Source organism: Ciconia boyciana, chromosome 14 (assembly GCF_034638445.1).
Source record: "Ciconia boyciana chromosome 14, ASM3463844v1, whole genome shotgun sequence".
NCBI lineage: Eukaryota > Metazoa > Chordata > Aves > Ciconiiformes > Ciconiidae > Ciconia > Ciconia boyciana.
The window spans coordinates 864100-883061 of NC_132947.1; the positions used below are offsets into that span (position 1 = coordinate 864100).

The 18962-nt window shown below is 51.4% G+C and overlaps 1 protein-coding gene across 1 annotated transcript; it reads right to left on the reverse strand.

Annotated features, from left to right (window-relative positions):
* Positions 1–4073: 4073 nt before the first annotated feature.
* On the reverse strand, positions 4074–15557 carry LOC140659579 (BPI fold-containing family B member 4-like). Its single transcript, XM_072879384.1, has 17 exons — positions 15489–15557; positions 14685–14814; positions 13826–13940; positions 13199–13303; positions 12784–12939; positions 11300–11363; positions 10816–10879; positions 10277–10368; positions 9047–9220; positions 8193–8246; positions 7430–7597; positions 7251–7318; positions 5798–5840; positions 5195–5258; positions 5103–5115; positions 4747–4813; positions 4074–4144 (listed from the first exon to the last, which is right to left on the reverse strand). The coding sequence occupies exons 1-17, from the start codon at positions 15492–15494 to the stop codon at positions 4121–4123; spliced, it is 1407 nt and encodes a 468-aa protein (XP_072735485.1). The 5' UTR covers positions 15495–15557; the 3' UTR covers positions 4074–4120.
* Positions 15558–18962: the final 3405 nt, after the last annotated feature.

Consider the following 18962-nt stretch of genomic DNA (forward strand, 5'->3'; position numbering starts at 1 on the left):
AACTGGTACGGGTACAGACATCCAGACCTTACATTTAATTAAGGGAGCACAAAAATTCCACTAATTTATAAGGATGCAAAGCAGCCCTGTGCCTCTCAGCTGCAGAACGACATGGCCCCTACCAACAAGAGATCTTTCATCTGCTTTTCCTCCATTTCTTGTGTTACTATGGGAACATTATGGCTGGTGGTTTTCCCTGGGTCAGAAAGAAGGGGGTGGAAAAATCAGTCTGCACAATGGTTTCTAATTTTAGTCTTGAAGGCAGTTATATTTTCAAAACTATACTTCTATACTATACTATACAAAGCTCGTCACAGAAAACACTGAATGCAACGTGACTGCACACGTACAGACGCTGCGACACGCCGGCTCGGCACGCGCCCGCCCGAGGGCACCAGCGGCTGCGTTTGTCAATATTGGAATGCTCTTTCCTACTGACCACACGCACCTCTGCGCTTGAGAGGCTGTTCAGCAAACCAAAGCGGGGGAGACCCACAGCAGACTTGAGTGGCTGAAATGGAAGGCTGGGCTGGTAACGGAGCTCCTCAAGCCGCCCGAGTTGCTCCGTCGCTGGGTGCTGTCGGGAGCTGCCTCGCACGGGGTGAGTGCGTTGCGGTGCCGCTGCCCAGGAGGAGCACCCTTACTGCTGACTTCGCAGCTCTCACGTAAGGTCTCTGATGGCGATGTTTCACTTAACACCCCAGCCATGAAACCATATTAATTACACATACATCTGCTTTCACTTGCAACAGCTACACATATTGTTTCTAGCCTCTGGAGGTGCTGAAAAGCACTTCAAAACCTCATCTTTCAAAGACTCAGAAATAGGAAAGCAAACAAAACAAGCCAAGTTGATTTATTATAAGGAGTAAAAAACCCTGAAGGTTTATATGCCCAGCTTCGAGACCTGACTAATGATTTTAATGCCCAAAGTCGGCAATAGCAGGAACTGCTCCTAATAAAAGTTTCCTGGTAGAGCTGCAACCATTACTCTTTGACTAATATATTTTAAACCAGTTTCCCAAAGGGAATAAGCTACAGCAGTAAAAAGATGTATTTATTTGCCAGTGGATATTCTGGCTTTAGGCTTTACTGCATGGCTCCACATCTCCAGCATAGGGTTGGGGTCACAGGAGCCGCACGCCCCAGTTCCCAGCCCCACACGTCCTACCTGGCACCAGCCACCGGCTCGGGGCAGAGCTGGCTTACGCTGGAGAACTGGGCTCTGCTGCTGCTCCCTCCTGTCACCCCAGTTACTGAGCCCCTCCGGCACAGCTGCATCCGCAGGAGATGGCCAGCGTTGTCCCCAGCAGTCACTTTGGGTTCACCTGGAAAAAGAAATGCTGAAAAAAGCATTTATATTAGCGTCTTTGGCATCAACAAAATCCATCATTTTCCTGGGCGGTATCCCAGGGGACACACGGCTTCCCTTGCCGGAGGCACACGGAGCAGGACGTGACAGCCAAATGCGGGAGCAACAGAGCCGAGCCCCTTTGCCAGCCCCCGCGGAGCAGCAGAGGGATGAAGCTTTACCAGGGACATTCCTGGAGCAAGAGCTGGAGAGCCCAAAGCCTGCGCGCAGCCTGGGCAGAGCAGCCAGCCCATCACACCCCGCTCCCGCTGCTCACCCGTAAAGAGATTTTCTAGCGTGTTGGGGTGCTGGCAGGCTGGAAAATGACTGTTAGTGGTTCTTCCACTGTGAACAGGATTGTCCCAGTTCTTATGAATTCTGACTTGCTGTTTCCCGCTCTGGATTTACTCCTGAACCCACCAGCAATTCAGAGCACTAGATTTACGAGTTGCAAAAGTAATGAGTTACACCGAGGAGATGCTGCTCTTTCCTTTTGAAAAGGTTCCTCTGCTCCTTCCCGCTCAGCCCCGTGCGATAAATGATGCGACAGAGGCTGGGCCCCAGGAGGAAAAGCTGTTACCAGATGCACAAGACAACTTTTCCACTTTCCTGTGGCCCCAGGCTCGCACAGCCCCTGCCCCGGCTCTGCGAGACAGCGAGCTCTCCAGTTACACACTTCCTGCTGTCTTTTCTTTCTCAAGTCAAACAGACCCCTGGGACAGAGCAGATCGCAGATTTCCCTGCCAGCAAAATTAATCCCCCCCAGCAAACCAGAATGCGCACAGAGGTGCTGGCCAAAAGAGCGTGCAAAAAAGGTGATAAGCTTTACTTACAATACAGAAGGTGTTTGCTCAGGAACCAGAATAAAACCTTGTACAAACAAAGCCTGTCGTGCCAGCCTGTGGGCAAAAGGGATGGACGGAGAAGCCAAGCCCCATCAGTCCGGTGACCCCAAGGTGGCACAAAGCAGCTGCGAGCACTCCAGCTGCCGGCGCAGGGCAGCGGGGCTGCTCGTCCTGATCACCGGGTGACAGGGCCACACAGCCCCCCAAACCCCGCTCTGCCAGCACCGTGGGCGTACCAGCGTCAGAGAGCACGAGCAGTGGGCTCTGAAACTCCCTGCTCCCGGCCCCCGCGCACGGCCCGATCGTCCACGGCGTTCCTCTTGTTCGCACCCTGCATCGCAGAAACTCCTCACCGCGTGGTTTAGCTGGGGATAGGGCTGCCGGCAGCACGCTGCTTGCGCGGGGAGTCCCCTCACCACGCAGGAGCATCATTGCTGCCCAGGGACAGGGCAAGGTCTGCGTACCGGCAGCTGAACGGCCTTTGTGGTCCCACCGGCACAATCAGCCTGGGGACCAAAGGAGCCATTCAGACTCACCGAAACACCGGTCTTCAGCATTACTGTGTACTTCAGCCCACCCACAACCCTCCCGCCGTGACACAAGACATGCCAGCCCACACGATGACAGTGCGCGACACCAGCTTTGCCGTTTGGCACAGCACGGGAGAGCTCTGGGCAGTCTGCACGAACCGGGACGGCTGACGGGTCCAGCGTGTCCTCTGCTGTGTTCAGTGATTCCCCTGCAACGTCTCACTGTGATGCTGGAAATTAATGCTACAACCAAGGCCAGGCAGATCTTGAACTATTCTTACCTTCAGGCAGAAATACAGAACAGGAGATTGCCCCTGTCCGTTACCTGATCGGTGCTAGACTTCTTCCGTGCATGACCCACGCTTTAACAGTGACACACCACCATTAGCTTTGGGGACCCTAGCTAATAATAATTAACACACTAGTAATAATGTCTAGTGCTGGGAAAAGCAGGTGTTTGAGAGGCCATTTAAGACCTCAGATGTTGGGGGTTTTACCCAGAAAAATGTATTTTTTCTGAAATAAAAAATGCCTGAATTCTTTCCCTGGGACATACAGAGACCAACTGGCCGTTACGTCGGTCTCAGCAGAGGTGGACTATTGCGGGCAGATGGGTGTGCTCCAGTGTTATCATACTTCTCAGTTATCTGGTAGCGAAGTTTTCCCTTCAGATTCTATTAGGAAATGCTTCACGACCTTTGGAAATTCGATTTCATTCTGATTTCTGCTGTGGATTAGCGTTTGGTCAGTAGGTTACCCGGCCAGGAGTAGCCACTCAAAATCCAAGTGTTTTTTCCTCAGGAAGTTTGAGCGGAAAAAGTTTTCAAACCAAAATATCAGTTGTCACAAAGGAACCAGATCCCATAGCAGGAGGCAGGAGAGATACTCTCCCTGAGAAGCATCAGAAACAAGAACCTCATTCCAAGCACTAAAAAAGTAGGAATGTTTATTAAAAGAGTTACATGACAAATGTATCCTGAGCTCCCGCTCAGCACTTCATACCCTCTGAACGCGGATGGTGACATTTGCTTACAAAGCCATACGCAACAAGTTCACTTTTTCATTATATCAAGAACAATTTTCCCCTCACAACAGATTTAACAATTCCACTGCAGCATCACATGCAACTGCTATAACCGTGACCACAGAATCATCCTATAATTTCTCTAAATAAATATTTGTACACAGAGCTGCCTATCAGGTTTGGGCTTATGCAAGTACCTTAGTACTCACAGAAGCCATTTAGCTTTAAAGTGTCTTAAATGTTATCAAGAATCTTGAATCAAGTTTAGAAAAGAAAAGTAGATAATGCCGGTCTCGATGCTCCATCCTCACTGCTCTTTCTTCCTCTTTCTCTGCCCAGAAAGACCTCTCCGTGCCTTGTACTCCCCAGCTCACACAAGAATCACCAGCAGGCCCTGAAGAAGTGCAAGGAGCAACACAGCCACGTTATTTCCCAACCTCGAGGGATGCTGGTTCACAACAGCTCATCAGCAACACGCAGCGAACAGGAAACCCTCTTGCAAAAATCGTCACGTCAAATTTGTAATAACGAGGGCACAGTGCCCTCTGGGAAGCGTCGGAGAATATCCCAGCTCCTCTGGGACATCTCCAGGATGCACAGGGCTGGAATCTGGTGCAATTCAAGACGCTTTGAAAGGTGCCACTCGAAAGGGCTTGCCAGACCCCCTGGACCCACATCAGAGCTGCTCTCCGGGTTCTCCAGAAAGGAAAGGCAGCCTGGACGGGGGAGCCAGGTCCTACCCCAGAGGGGCTGAACACGGCTTACTGCGTACCTGGTTCGATAATACTCATGGGCATGAAGTACTCAGCAGCATTTTCTGACCCGAAGGAGGTCAGACAGAGCAACGCTTTCCAGCCTTTCAAGGCTTAAAATCTACAGCTCTTGCACACTAAACTGCCACCGGCAGGGTCCTGTTACAGGAGCCAGCTGCTAGAAACAGCCCCAGTGACCTGCACCGGTGCCTTGCAGGAGGAAATAGCCCTTCCAGACACTTACCGCTAATATCTGAATATCCACCTTTATTAAGGGAATGCCCAGCACGTTTGGCAGAGGGATCCCGACGCTCAGAGTGCCTGCAGGGGACAGACAGGTCCTTACGCACTGCAGAGGGGTGAGCCCAGCTCCCGCCCCGCGACAAAGCTGCTCCCGGGGAGGGCGAAGGGCGCAGAGCTGCACAGGGGCACGGAGTGCAGCACCACCGCGCACGACGCCTTCTGGCTTTCCTTGTGTTCTCTGCCACTGGCTGTTGCCAGGGCCCTTAGGACTGAAGCTGGGTGGATGGTGTGAGAATAAGGTTGGGACTTTTAAGTACAGCCTCAAAATGGGGATTGCAGACCTTTAATCGTTCCAACTCTCCTGCTACAGCTTTCACGCATGCACACATATCCCTCTCCCCTCCTCGGTCAAAGCACTCCCAATGTTACAGCTGTCCCGGTCACCTTACCGTTGATAAGAGGCAATAACGTTTCCACCAGCAGGCTGCTGCAGTGTGGCTCCAGGATCGAGATCTGAACCAGAGAAGGAACAAGCGCGTGAGCAGCGCTGCCAGGCACACGACAGGGGCAAAGCACAGCCCAGCACCGCGGCTGGAAGACAGCCAGTCCTCAGGACTGGAAATCACTTCCCACTGACACAGCAAAAGAACAAATAGTCCCTCTTTTCTTTAAAGCAAATCTACTTTTCTTCCTCGATTTGTATTTGGTCCTTCCTTTGGGAAACCTTCTGCCAGGTAAAACTCCTGCTGGAGCCCTGTGTAAGCTTTGCCCAAGCAGGGGTGAATAAACAAACAGACTTCAGGCTCTACATTTGCATTATTAGAAAAGGCAGAAGGGAAAAAAAAAAAAAGGCAGGAAAAGAAGAATTGCTACAACGTACAAAGTAGAGCAGCTAACAACTAAGACCCTCAGCAGACGTAATCCATCACAGTCTGGACACGTTTCAGCATCACGCAGCAACCGCGCGTCTCCCTCCTTCCCCAGGGCTGCAGCGCACGGCACTCGGGCGCTCTGCCCGCCTAGCAAAGCCTAGACTGGTACGAGAGACTTACGTTACTGATGCCAACATCAGAAGACTTCAAGGAGAGGGAAGTGCTGCGGGGAAAGTAAAGCAAACAGCACGTCAGACACCAAGCCCCCGGCCAGAGCTCACAGACCCCATCGTGAGACCCCTGCCGTCTCCTAGCACAGCGTTAGCCCACGGGCAAGGGATGCCTGTGAGGCATCATCGCGGCATCCATGAAGGGATCACAATATTTTAACACAAAAATCAGGCACTGCCACATTTGCAAGAGAGAAGAGAAATTAGGGAACTAAAAGCAATAGATCAGCACTAAAAGCTTCACCTAATTTTTATTTCCTTGTAAATGAAACAGCACTGCAAGAGGGCACACGCTAGCTCCTGGCTTCGCCTTCCCTCTCCCGTGCCCAGGTAGTTATTCACCTTGGGAAAGGAGTCAGCTCCTGGTTAGCTGAGAGCAGAGCTTCTAGAAAAAGGATCCAGTCTGGATTTAAAGATCATGAGCTCTGGATAATTTGCTTGCAGCTCCTAATCTATCATTGCAATCACACAACTATCTCCATAGCTAAAACATATGCTTTATTTCCACTTTGAATTTCTCTTTTCTACCTCTGCCGAATCTTGTTATATCTTTGTCTATTGAATTAAAAGCCCTTTGATGCATTTCTATTCTCTATATCGCTGCCTACAAGCTATGCCAATGTTGCTTCTAAATCTCTTTGACAAGCTAAACGGCTTGAAATCCTCAAACCTCACACTATAAGGAATGCTTTCCCATCTTTAATCATACCTTGACTGGCATTAATGACAGTACTTTCCTTTATTCCTTTATCACTCATGTCCAATATCAGACATTTCGAACTACTGCCCAGGATCAAAGTCAAGCTGACAGTCTTACAATTATTCAGGTCACCTCATTTCTCCTTGTTATAAAACTGACACACGCTTCTCCTCCAGTCTCCTAAAACTTCCCAACTGCTGTAATGTTTCCTGAAAGTCAGCGATACCTGTCCACCTCATGCCATCAGCCAGGTATGAAATTCTCAGACTCAGGAAATGAAATGCCTGTTTTATAGACATTGAAAAACATTTCAAGTTAGCGGCCCCAGAGCTAACGCTGCGATGCAGAGAATGTCACCAGCCTGTAAGAGGGCAGCACTGCCCGGCTTCGTCACAGCCGTCTTTGTGCAACGCTCCCGTCCCTTCTGCCGTAGCTCAGGCAGCTCCAGCAGCGCCGTGTCACCGAGGGACACGCTGTTACAGCACCCGGAGCACCCCTGATGAACCGCAGCCCTTCCCGCTGTCCTGCTCTCTTCTGGCCGCTGCTTCCCGGAAAACTGAACCTGTACCCTGAGCTCCGGGAAAGCCGGAGTTTCCCAGCACAGCTGAACGCCCAGGGCTGTCGCAGGGGAGCGAGCAGGCTGGGGCGTTGCAGCAGGCTTTGCATCGAGCACCCTTGCGCAGCCACTGCAGGCACAGCCTACCTGCCCAGGGACAAGCCCAGCACCAGTCTGCCTCCAGCAATCGACACGTGGACGTTTAGACTGAGGTCCTGCAAGCAGACAGGGAGCGGATCAGCCCGTGGAGACGTCCCCATCCCAGCTGCCAGTCACTCGGCTGGCTGGGCGCTTCACCAGTTTGGGGTCTTCACACCCACACTTACGGCCTTCAGGAGCAGGAGGTTGAGGACGGGTCCATCTAAACGCTTAATGAACACCTGAATCATGACCGAAAGCTCGACGGTGGCTTTGTTTTCTTCCAAGAGGATGAGCGGATTCCCAGACAAAGTTAGCTTAATGCTCAGAGGACTGGTCCCATGGCAGGTGGAGCACTGTGGGAATCGGGGACACAGGGAGGTGGCTACCCGCGCCCCACGCAGTGGCCAGGCAGGGGACGGGCAGTCCTCTGGTGGACTCTCACAGCCCCATAACTCTGTAGGGCCTCCCCCAAGGTCACACAGACCTTGGACAAGCCGAATTTACAGAGCAAACAGGTCCGGCAGCATAGGTTGGCACTCCTTGCTGCAGGCAGCGAGGGGCTGAGGAAGCAAAGGTGGACACGAAGGGGGCTGTGGCCATAAGAGGGGGCCTGTGGTGCCCAGGAAATGGGAGATGCCAGGCATTTATCAGCACTTTCTGTCAAGGGCTGTGAGCTGCGAGAGAAGACGTTCCCCTGCTCAGGGAGCGGGAGAAGGTCGGCTACGGCCGGTGGCACGGAGGAGAGCAGGCACCGTGCAGAGGCTGCTGAGGGCCGGGCACAAACCTCCGGTCCCTTCACCCGCTCCCATCAGCTGGCCGGGGAGGGGAGGGGAGCAGAAGACTGGAGACCCTTGGCAGCAGCAGCCCGGCATGTCCAGGAGCACCACCTGGATGGGCTCAGACCTGGCGAGGTTTACACAAACCCTTGCACCAGCAGAAGTCACTCACCCCAGCAGGAATGAGGGTCATGATGGCTTCTTGCAGATGGCTGGCACCGGAGAACTGTTGGAACAGAAGTGCAAGCAGCCCCAGTGAGCACTCCAGCCAATTTCAGCAACACCGTCCTGCTGGGGCCCCCCTCTCCCACTTGTGTCCCTGCTCCCAGCCGGCTTCTTCGCGCTCCTGGGGCCAGTCCCCGAGCCCTCATTCACTCACTGTCCCCAGCGAAGCCCCGGGCAGCTCAGTCACACACAGACCTAGGTTATGGCAGCACCCCGAGCCCTCCGCCTTCCCCGTTGCTCCCCAGCTGCCTGGGCGATTCCCGGTCAGTTGTTAAGGAGCGAGCAACCAGCAGCGGCCGGAGATGTAACCCACAGGCTTCAGCATTTGTGAGTGTGCAGACCCCCAGTATTTCCCAGCAGAAGTACAGATCAGAGGTACAGAAAATGCATATGCCTAGAGAATTGCATTGCATATATGAAGTTGCTTTTCTCAGTGACATTTTAAAGACTCCTTGAACCAGATTACAGACCTCCAGGAGTCCACGGCATAACCAGTACACAACTGGTTTCAGCTGGTATCCCTGGGGGTGCCCATACAGAAACAAGAATGGCTGATCCTTGCACGCGCTATTAAAGCTTTCTGAAAAGAGCAGTAAGGAGGCAGCGCTGGGGCTTGAGCATCTGCAAGTGAGCACGTGCACACGCAGGCCCCGGCCCGGCCGCGGGCCGAGCACCGACAGAGTCGGCTGTGCGTGCCGTGAATGCCATGCACAGCTTGCTCCCCGAGCAGAGCTAAGGTCACGCTGACGCCTGTCCCTTGCCACCTCCCCCGGCACGACATACAGGTGCTGCTGCACTCACAGCTTCCGGCGTGCAGGTGAAAGTCTGCGGCGGTATCTGGATCAGGAGGGACAGGACTGCATTGAGAAAGCTCTGGCGTAGTCCCAGGACCAGAAGCTTGTCCAGCAGAGGAGGCAAAGTGGAGGCGGACGAGTCATGGGGGATGATGCTGCCTCCCACCTGCTTCACCGCACCCTGCAAGGAGAGGTGACGGGGACGTTAAACCGATCCTTCAAAGCCGCGAGGCAGGCCCAGATCCTCGAGACAGAGGTGCGGGGCCTGTGCCAGCTGAAGCAGCCCTCCTCTCGCCAGCAGCTGAGGGAAAGCATCGGACTCGGAGCAATTCCCTCTACATTTAATAGACGAAAGGAGCTGGTAAAGGCCAGAGTGCGTAACTGAGGCCTTCTTAGCTAATAACACACGTCGTCCAAATCACAACTCACTGCTTCGGCTCATCCTTGAGATTTCACTCCAAGAGCAAACGAGCGGTGAAGGTGCTGCCAGCCCGGCGGTCCCAGCCCTGCCTTCCCTCCCTCCAGCGCCCGGCCACGGGTGAGCCGTCCTCGGGCTCCACAGCAAACGTGCACCGATACCATCTACTTGCTAAGGAGACCAGCGCTGACATGTGGGGGCGGTGGGGGCAAAGACTAATCCCAGTGAAGTCTCTGCACTAAAGCACGAGCAGCAGCGCCGATCGTACAGACTGCAGTGTCTGTTATTAGCCCTTGCTATTCTTTATGGCTTATGTCCCGGTTGCTTCTCACTAGCCACTTCCTTTTATTTAAGCTCTCCTGTTTGAAAGTACTGTTTGTTTTTTGCTGGGTTGTGGGGTTTTTTTCCCCAGTGAGACAGTAGTAGAAAATCCATTAGCTTGGTTTAGCATTCACCCACCACAGAGACTGAATAGCGAAGGCAAAAAGCAATAACGGCCAGTCTGCAGGCAGGGCGAGGGAGAGGATGAAAACTGTCCCAGCAGTTACAAACAACAGGCACGCAGTCTCAGGCAGTCTCAGGATAAGTTTGTAAAGAGAGCAAAAGAGGGCTTGAAGAAAAGTACATACAGTCACTTCGTGGTGATTTGGGTAAGGATTTAAATATTTAGCTAGCATTTCCAGAACAAGTCGTTAGCCCAGCTCCTCCACGTGGTTGTACTGGAAGAAGACAACTGCTCCCGCGGGAGTAGGCGAAGAGTCTGAAAGCCACCGCGACGCAGTCGCGCTCGCAGAGTCCTGTCACCCAGCATTAACTTACATCTAAATCCAACCCAAGGAACAAGCCAGAGGTAAACGGGAGGCTGGCCAGCCGGTAGTGAATTGTTCCTGCCGTACCAACTGGGATCACCGCTTCATGGAGAAAAAAAGATCATTACAACCTCAGGAAAGAAGGAGCAACACAAACTCCTCCCTGACCCCGCAGGCCCCCAGCCAGACCACACACCCACAGACCAGGTCCCAAGCACGCACTTCTGGGGGATGCTCGCTGCTGCTCAAAATGGGCAAAACAACCCCACATTCAGCGTTGTGGGATCTGCCTTTAGAATACAGCCCATAAAGAGCATTGAAGATAACAAGCTAAATCCAAGGGTGGTGTATAAAAACGGCGTAAGGAGGGCCATGGCGCGAGCGGTTCACTTGGACGGCTCGGGTGTGAATTCAAAGTTCAAGAACAGTCCTGGGAAGCGCAGCTCCTCCCTGATGCACTCGCGGGCTGGACGTGGGACAGGGCACTTCCCACCGCGGGGCCGCAGGGCACGAGGGGAAGCAGCACCTCATCCTCCCCAAGAAACGCACCGTTGAGAGTGCCCAGAAGCTGGATGTTCACAAGGTTGACGACAATATCGACTACGGGACACAGCTGCAACACAAAGCAGAAACGCGACTGCTCAACCCTCCTCGCCACCCCTCTGCAGGGAGTCGTCACCCGACAGCCTGGTTGGACCCACTCCTTTTAATCTAAATCCCCGGGGAAAAAGTGCTGCGTGCACTGGGCAGCAGCTGGGATGCTATGAAGGACTCGGGGGCAGTGGAGCGTCCCTCGACCTGTGGCACCGCACCAGAGGGGATGCTTGGATCTGGGGAACATTCCAGGCATCGCCCTGCCCGCAGAAACACGCGGCAGCAGCCAGGCTGGCCCCGGGCATCCCTGCCGAGCGGCGTGTGCCAGTGACGTGGAAAGCAACACAGAAAGACGGTGCAGCTTGCTGTGACCCCATAACATGTTGTTCCTGATATTTCTGTGTTCCAGCTATGAAAGGAGGGCAATCTTCAGGCTTACCAGACCGGGCAGAGTTGCTGTCAGCTGCTTAAGCACTATCTCATTTACTGATAGGGAGAGTAAGCTGGAAAGGAAAGCAAAAAAATTCCAGTCACTAGAAACACAGCTCCAGGACAGGAGACCAAAGGATCTCCAGCCTTCGTCTTACGCACTCCTACGTCCTCAGTCATCCCTTCAGGGACACTGCTGCAGCCAGCGCTGGCAAGAGCAGGGGCTGTGCAGAAGGCAGGGAGGGAAGGAGCTGCTCCCCTCCCCGAGGGGAGGATTGGGCCAATTTCTGAGAAGCGAAGGCTTCAGCGCTTGGGGCGTGCAGCCATCACGGCACGAAAGGAGTGAGCCTCTCGCAGTGTAACCTGAGTTTGGTTGTCTCCCTCTGGTATTCAAATCAGTGCTGTAGTTAAGGGAAGGTGGAGTTGTTATGAAATATCTTCATGTTAGTTATTGGAAACAAACAATTTACATGTGGAATAACAATGAGAAATCTGCTGTGTAACATTTCAACACTGCTGCTAAATGGATCACTCTGGGATGCGTGATGCCTGCAGGCAGCGCAGAGCCATTTACTTTTACTAATCAATATATTTCTGGACTATTGAGTTAGAACACGCAGCAGCACACTCGGCAAGCCACAGACAGCAGGAATTCATAATGCACCTCGTTATTTATGCCCAAGTTCTGCCTATAGACGCATCTGAGGAACTGCCATGAAGTCAATCATGTACATCCGCACTCCCCCTTGCCCACAGGGAGCTCACCTGCACACCATCACTTTAGTCCTGCTAAAACTTAAAATATGACCCCCAGAGCGGGTGAGCCGTGTTCCTCTATTCACTTACACGATCTCTTTCAAACCAGCTGCTGCACTGATTGAAATATAATGCATAATGCAAAAATTAATTAGGAGAAACTCAATGAACCTGAAAAGTGAGTAATTCAAAAGCAATAAAAGAAAATATTTCCCATGATCAATTTGCTGTTGCATTCATCAATACCTAAAATCAGCAAATTCTTTCTGCCAAGAATTTAATAAGACTGAGCAAGAGATGGGGCATTTGCATGGAATCACACACCCCACAGCGATCAGACCAAAGTCCTTTCTGTGACAGCAGCCGAAAGCAGAGTATGGAACCAGGGCAAGCACTGGTGCTGTTCTGGAACGCTCCCTGCCCTCTATCCCTGCCCTTTGGATATCAGCTCACTCGCTAAGTCTGAAGAAAGCGCACTGGAAGAGGCACCAAACCTCATACTGCAGACCTTAAAATTTCCATGGGCAAACAGGGCAAATTAACCCCCATTTTCCAACAACCAAATTTTTGGCCAGTTCCACTGAAGCAACTGGCTTTGGCAATGGGAAAGAAATTACTTCCCTGAGGCCTGTCTCTGTATCAGCTTAGCACCGTCTGTGTCCTGGCGGACTGTCTAGATCTCTGGATAAAGAGAAGAGGATTACAGGTAATGGAAAACATAAATCCACAGGCACTTACCCAGAAAGGAGCTTGATCTTTACGGTACCAAGAACGCAGAGGCAGTCTTCAATGACGACCTGGACTGTGCCCGATTCAAAATTTGTGCATTTAATGTTTGCAGTAATTTTCACATCCACTAAGATATTAATTAGTTCTGAAAGAAGGCCAACCAAGCTGAAAAGAGTAAATGGGTTGAATATATTTCATCTCTCAGCCTCTAACCAGAGAAACTCAGCAAAGCCAGAAGCAACAAACTGCACCTCCATCTCCTGCAATTCATTACAAATGCCACAAGCCATCTTTTGGTGCCTGTTCTGCTCTGTGGCTTTATTATAGGTAAGAAACACCTAGAAACCCATAAAAGATGCAAAACGTTGCACAAGCCCGTGGGTAGGGGTTTCCCTTAATAGCCACCGTGAAACGTCACACTCACCAGTTGCCGCTGAGCTCCAGCTTCGCGGCGATGGTCAGCTGGACCCCGATTCCTGGCAGCAGCACCACTGACAGCTTGGGGAGCCGAACCTTGACAAGGTGTAAGCTGCAAACAACAGCAAAAGCTGGCACAAATTAAAAGCATCTTCTAACATCTGAGCAGCTGTACGCGCTGAGGAACCTACAGAGCCCACATCACCACAGCCACCTCCAGCCGGAGGCATGAGTATCATAAGCAGGAGGCACCAGCTCCGGGATGAGCAGCAGAGTCTGCAGCTGAAACCCAAAAGAAGGCAACCTTGAACCAGACTGGGGTGGAAGCCAACTTTACAGAGCAGTCAACTGTTTCTCTCTAGGGCACCTTCCTCTCTCTCTCAGTGCTGTCAAGCATCTCAGGTATCAACAGCAGCATCACAGCCATCATCCTGCGTCTGCATCCATAACCTGCAATGCACTTCACCATCCACCTTGCTACCACACAGAAAACTTTTGTCGGGATAGAATTTCCATATCAAAATAAAATGAGGATCACTACTTGGGCCAATCACGCCAACTGCAGCTCAGCTTTTGTTGCTTCAGGATTGCTGGTCAAGGTGCACTCATGGAGAAGCCCTCGCTCCCCACTTACCCAGTGATGCTGGTGGGAGAGCTCAGCAGACTCCCGTCACCCATGATGTTTGGGAGCACGAGGCCCTGGAGGTGCTGCTGCAGAAGTCCGTTCTGAAGTATGGCATCCGAGAGAACTGGAAAACATCTCTGCGTGAGGAGCAGCGCTTGCAGCAATGACCTGTGTCCACTCACTCCAATGTGTCCTGGCAAAGGAGTCGCACAACAAAGCCCCACCGCCCCCCAGCACTCCTGATAAAGTCATTCGCTGTCTCAATGCAGTCAAATCACGCAGGGGATGATATTTTACAACGTGACCTAAACCAAAGCAGCCCTTAGTGACTTAACCAGGAGGGGTAGCAGCGGAGAGCATCCCAGGCCGCCGACTTGAAGATTACGGTGCGGCTGGGCACTGCCAGCCATGACAGCGGCCCCGCTCAGCGGGACCTGTGCTTCAACTCACAACTTGTTTCCCATTTGTAAAGGGGGTTGGTTTGTTTGTTTTAAACAGAAGCAACTTGAAACAAGCCTCTTTTTTTTTTGCTGGAGCATTGCAAATATTAACATGGCCGCTAAACTTCACAGCAGTTGTTTGTCAAATATCAGCTGCTCCAATATGGAAATGAAAAGCTAAGACAAAAAGAGGGAATAATCCAGATTGAGCCCTGAAATTCTGTATGGCCATTTGGTGCTGAACTGTGTCCCAGCTCTGGAGCAGAGAGATCTCCCTGACCCGTGAACCCAGCGACGGCTGTCAGAAGCTCTAAGCAAAGTCTGCAGCCCTGAGGAACTATAAAATAAAGATGAAGACACTCAGGAGGTTTCACTCCACGTCATGGTCCCAGCTTTCAAAACAAACATAACTCAGGTTTTCTAGTTACCATTCTGCATTGCCCCCGGACTGACGGCGCAGGACAGACCGGACAAGACTTCTTGAGAGGGCGAGAGGAGGCCACAGAAAAAGACGATTCCAAAAAGCTTCAACATCGTCATCTCCAGAAGACTTCCCTGCTGGCAAGGGAGACCTCAGAGTGAAAAGTGGGGGAAAAGCCTCTCAGAAGGGATCCCAGTGTCTTTATGAGGAAAGAGGTTGAGCAGGAAATCCCTCCTCTACTCTTTATCGAGCTCAAGGAAGGCTCTGCTCGAGCCTGGGGCAGCAGGACCTTGTTCATGTCCACACATATGGAGAGACTTCAAGTGTGGGTCAATAAAGGCCCTTGCCTTGTCCTTTGTGACTTGCCCCAAATATTCTACGTGTTCACACAAAAGAAAGCCAAACTGCTTTTCCCTGAACTGGTGTTTAAGCAGTCGTTATTTCTGTATCCCCTAGATGAAAAGTTACACGTGTTTTGGTAAGGGTCTTTGCCAAGGGAAGCATCTGGGGATTATTCTTGTTCTTTCTAACTTTCAAAACCAATAAACTGAAGCTCAAGTGATAAAAATAAGCTACCTATAAAGTCATAAATAATTATTATTAGCATAAATGTAATTATGAAATGACAGACACAGGCAGATGATTAGGAGCTCGGTGCACAGCAAAGCCTCAAACTACAGCAGCCAAGCACGAGGCACGCTGTGTGCGTCCTTCCAGAGCCAGAAGGTGACACCACTACCACCACGCACGTCTCCCTGCCACCGCGCAGCCTTCGCCAGCCGAGGCTTCGAGGCACAGACGATGTTATTACCTGCATCAGCTGCAGCCAGCTGGGAAGGGCTCTCGGATCCGCTCGGGCTCTTCTGGAAGTCGTCAAGACTCTGCGTCGTTCTCCCTTATTTTCCTGCAACTGAGATGGAAGCAGTTGCCCTTATATAAAAACCGCAGCCAGCCAGACACACCTTTTCCTCACAACCCCAAGGTCTCACGAGCAGGCATCCCTCTATACTCTTGCTCTTTGCAAGCAACACCCAGCTGCCACCTCTCTTGATTTATACGAGGTAACGTCACTGCTGACTTGACCGGTTGCCGTTTTCCTTTGTGGCCTGGATCACTCAGATGCCGCTTTTCTCCCCCTTGGTCTGTTTTAAAAATGATGCCCTGTACTGGTGGCCCCAGTGGGGATCCCCATGCTTTGAGGAAACCAACTTTTTAGGAAATCATGAGAATTACTGAAGCATCTAAATCTGACGGGAGGCTGATGGGGCTGCCTGTACGGGAAGGCAGCGCACGGAGCACGTGGGCACGGATTCAAGGAGGCTTATAGTAGGAAACGATCTACTTTTCCCAGTCCCCGAAGAGTTGTGAGACTTATAATGCTCATTCCTGTTTCACATGCAACATGGGAAAAAGATTTTCTTGACAAAAAGCAACATGGAGAGGTTGCAGAAACCTGATAAAAGTTGGCTTTGTTAAGACCAAGCTTCAAATTGATTTCAGTTGTATCTGTAAAGGGTGTCAGGAATTGACTGTAAAAAATGAAGCTGTAATGAAATGTACAAAGCCAACAATAAATATCATTTTGAATAAGCAATGCTTATGCTAGCTGAATGAGCCGAGGGCAGCAGAAACACATACTTCAAAGGAAAATCTCATCCCACAGGGATGAAAATCTCATCCCTCGGCAGACGCCTTGGCCGGGCTTCACGGAAGTTTCCATTATGCAGGGCCCTGGGAAGATCTTATCTGGGGACTTTGTTCGGGTCTGGTCATCCATGTTCAACAGGGACGGAGTCAGATGGAAACCGAGCAGCAAAGGGCTGCCGAGATGACTGGGAAACCGGAGAGCGGCTGGCGTGCTCGGCCTCGCGGAACAAAGACGAGCAGAGATACGATCGTTCTCCACAAACACAGGAGAGGGGTAAATACTGGGGAGAGGAGAGGAGAGGAGAGGAGAGGAGAGGAGAGGAGAGGAGAGGAGAGGAGAGGAGAGGAGAGGAGAGGAGAGGAGAGGAGAGGAGAGAGGAGAGGAGAGGAGAGGAGAGGAGAGGAGAGGAGAGGAGAGGAGAGGAGAGGAGAGGAGAGGAGAGGAGAGGAGAGGAGAGGAGAGGAGAGGAGAGGAGAGGAGAGGAGAGCCGCTCGGGCGCAGGGACAATGTTGGCACAGGAACAAACACAAGCCAATACATCCAGGTTGAAGCGAGGAGAAAGCCGCTACCACCATGGCGAGTTTTGGGCTAGCTTTCCCACAGGAATACAGAAGGCAGTGAAAATAGCCTTAGGATGCTCTTCAATACCACACAAGGTGTTTTCCTGCAGTAACAGCGAAGGGCTCTCACCGAGCAGGAAGGTCCTTCAGCACGTGCTTCCCAGGGCTCAGACTCAACGAAGCAACCCCACCACAGAAACGCTGTATGAGCTCTTGTTTTATTTAACCCCCACTCCATCTGGCCTGCATTTGGTGTGCTGATGACAGTCTAGTCCCAAAAACAGGGAACGAAGTTAGCCCCTCCAAGAAGGCTGGAGCAGCAGAGCAAAGCCAAAAGCCATCTCCCCCAGAAGATGCAGCCCCGCTGCGATCACGACTGCAGAGCTTGGGGAAAAGGCACGGAGCAACACTGCAGCCCCCCCCCAGGCCCTCCATGGGGCGCAAAGTGCAGAGCCACGCAAGCGCGGTCCTTCCCGCCGCTGACCCCAGGCAGCCGGTCCCTCTCCAGCCCATCACGGCGCCCGCATCCGACCACCGGCTCTAGGGGTGGGAATTCCATCCCCATTGGGAAATTGGAATTCCCCATTTTCTCCCCAGGTGTCTCAGGGTGATTTACACCCGCTGCTTTTATTGCTGACTCTGCTGCTTGCCCTAATGTGCTTTTACTGCCTGGGACAACCTATCTGTGTTTCTCCTTTTTTATTCCCTTCCGAAGAACCTCATCCAAATGCACAAGGCCGAGCGGTCATCGTAAATGTCCACAGTGAAGCGTTCGGGAGACTCTGCTCCGGCCTCGTACACGCTCCAGGGATATCGCTGCTGGCAAAAGCCAGCTACTGAGCATGGACAAAAGTAGATTTCCAAACAGTTTCAGACGTGCCACTGTGCGTGCAATAAACGCCCGAGTCATTGCCTATGCACAACACGACCGCACGCTCAAATCAGATAATCTCGCAGTTAAATGGCAAGAGGCAGACATCCGTGTTCGTACCTGACACACACATATTGTACCAACAGCAGCGAGCAGAAGCCGTAAGGAAAGCAGCACACTTTATACACCGCTGTAGATATTTCTTCTTGCTGTGCGAGTTTTTCTTATTCAGTCATATCCTTTGCCTCTCTCTCATGCCCCTATATTTCATTCTCTCCTTGCAGCAGTGATTTAGATATCACTTACCAGGAGGCTGAATTCAGTTCTGCAGTGACAAGGGAATATATATTAAAATGAAGCATTGCAAGAAATGCTAGAAGAGATTATCACAACACAAATGCCGGAAAGTGGAAGGGGTTATGGAAAGACTAACACCCGCAGAGGAAAGACGCTCCAGAGCAGCCTCTGGCCTTCGGAACTGACCCCAGCTTGCGGCTCACAAAGGTGGCAGGTTAAACTGCCACAGGAACTTCAGGAGAGTCATATTAAAGTAAATAAATATTATAATTTATTAAATATGATTAAATTCACTGATATTTTTTCTCTAATGTTCAGAACCACAGAAGCCTAGGGAAAACTTAGGAGAATTGCATACATCTCAAACTACAATGCTGAGCAACATTAAAGAACAACAACAAAAATCGGAATTTTTCCACCACAGTTTGAAGAACACCACCACATTTTTATGACAAATGGTGGTTTTGAGACATTCCAGAGGTTTGCAGGCTACGGGAACACACAATTTCTTCATTGTTATGTGGCAAATAAAAAAAGAACAGTAACCTCAGCCTGTAAAACTTCTTTAATGGGCAAATAGTAACTCCTTATTAAGAATACACGTAAACTGAAACCTGTCTCTCGAGGTGAAAAACCTAAATCTGGTAGCATGAATTACACCCTGTGATGGAGCTGCCTTGTACAAATATTCATCCGGTTCTCTTGCAGGGAAGAGAACTTCTCCTAGAAGTAAGGGGCTGCTTCCAAATGGATGCTGTGAACACGAATGGAACTGCTCGGTTCAGGCGTCGATGGAAAGCAACTTCCCCGGCGTCAGCAGAAAGCAGCCAGCGCAAGAGAAAGGAGAAAGCACTCCGGAAGGAAAATGACACAGCAAGCCTCAAACTAAACTGGACTGCTAGAACAAAA

What these genes read in the sequence shown, in the direction of transcription:
- LOC140659579 (XM_072879384.1), bottom strand. An exon ending in GCTTCTGGGCACTCTCAACG is followed by an intron (nt 10,369 to 10,815) that starts GTGCGTTTCTTG and finishes TTCTCCATGAAG; the next exon opens with CGGTGATCCCAGTTGGTACG. An exon ending in TCCTTGGGTTGGATTTAGAT is followed by an intron (nt 9,221 to 10,276) that starts GTAAGTTAATGC and finishes CTCTCCTTGCAG; the next exon opens with GGTGCGGTGAAGCAGGTGGG.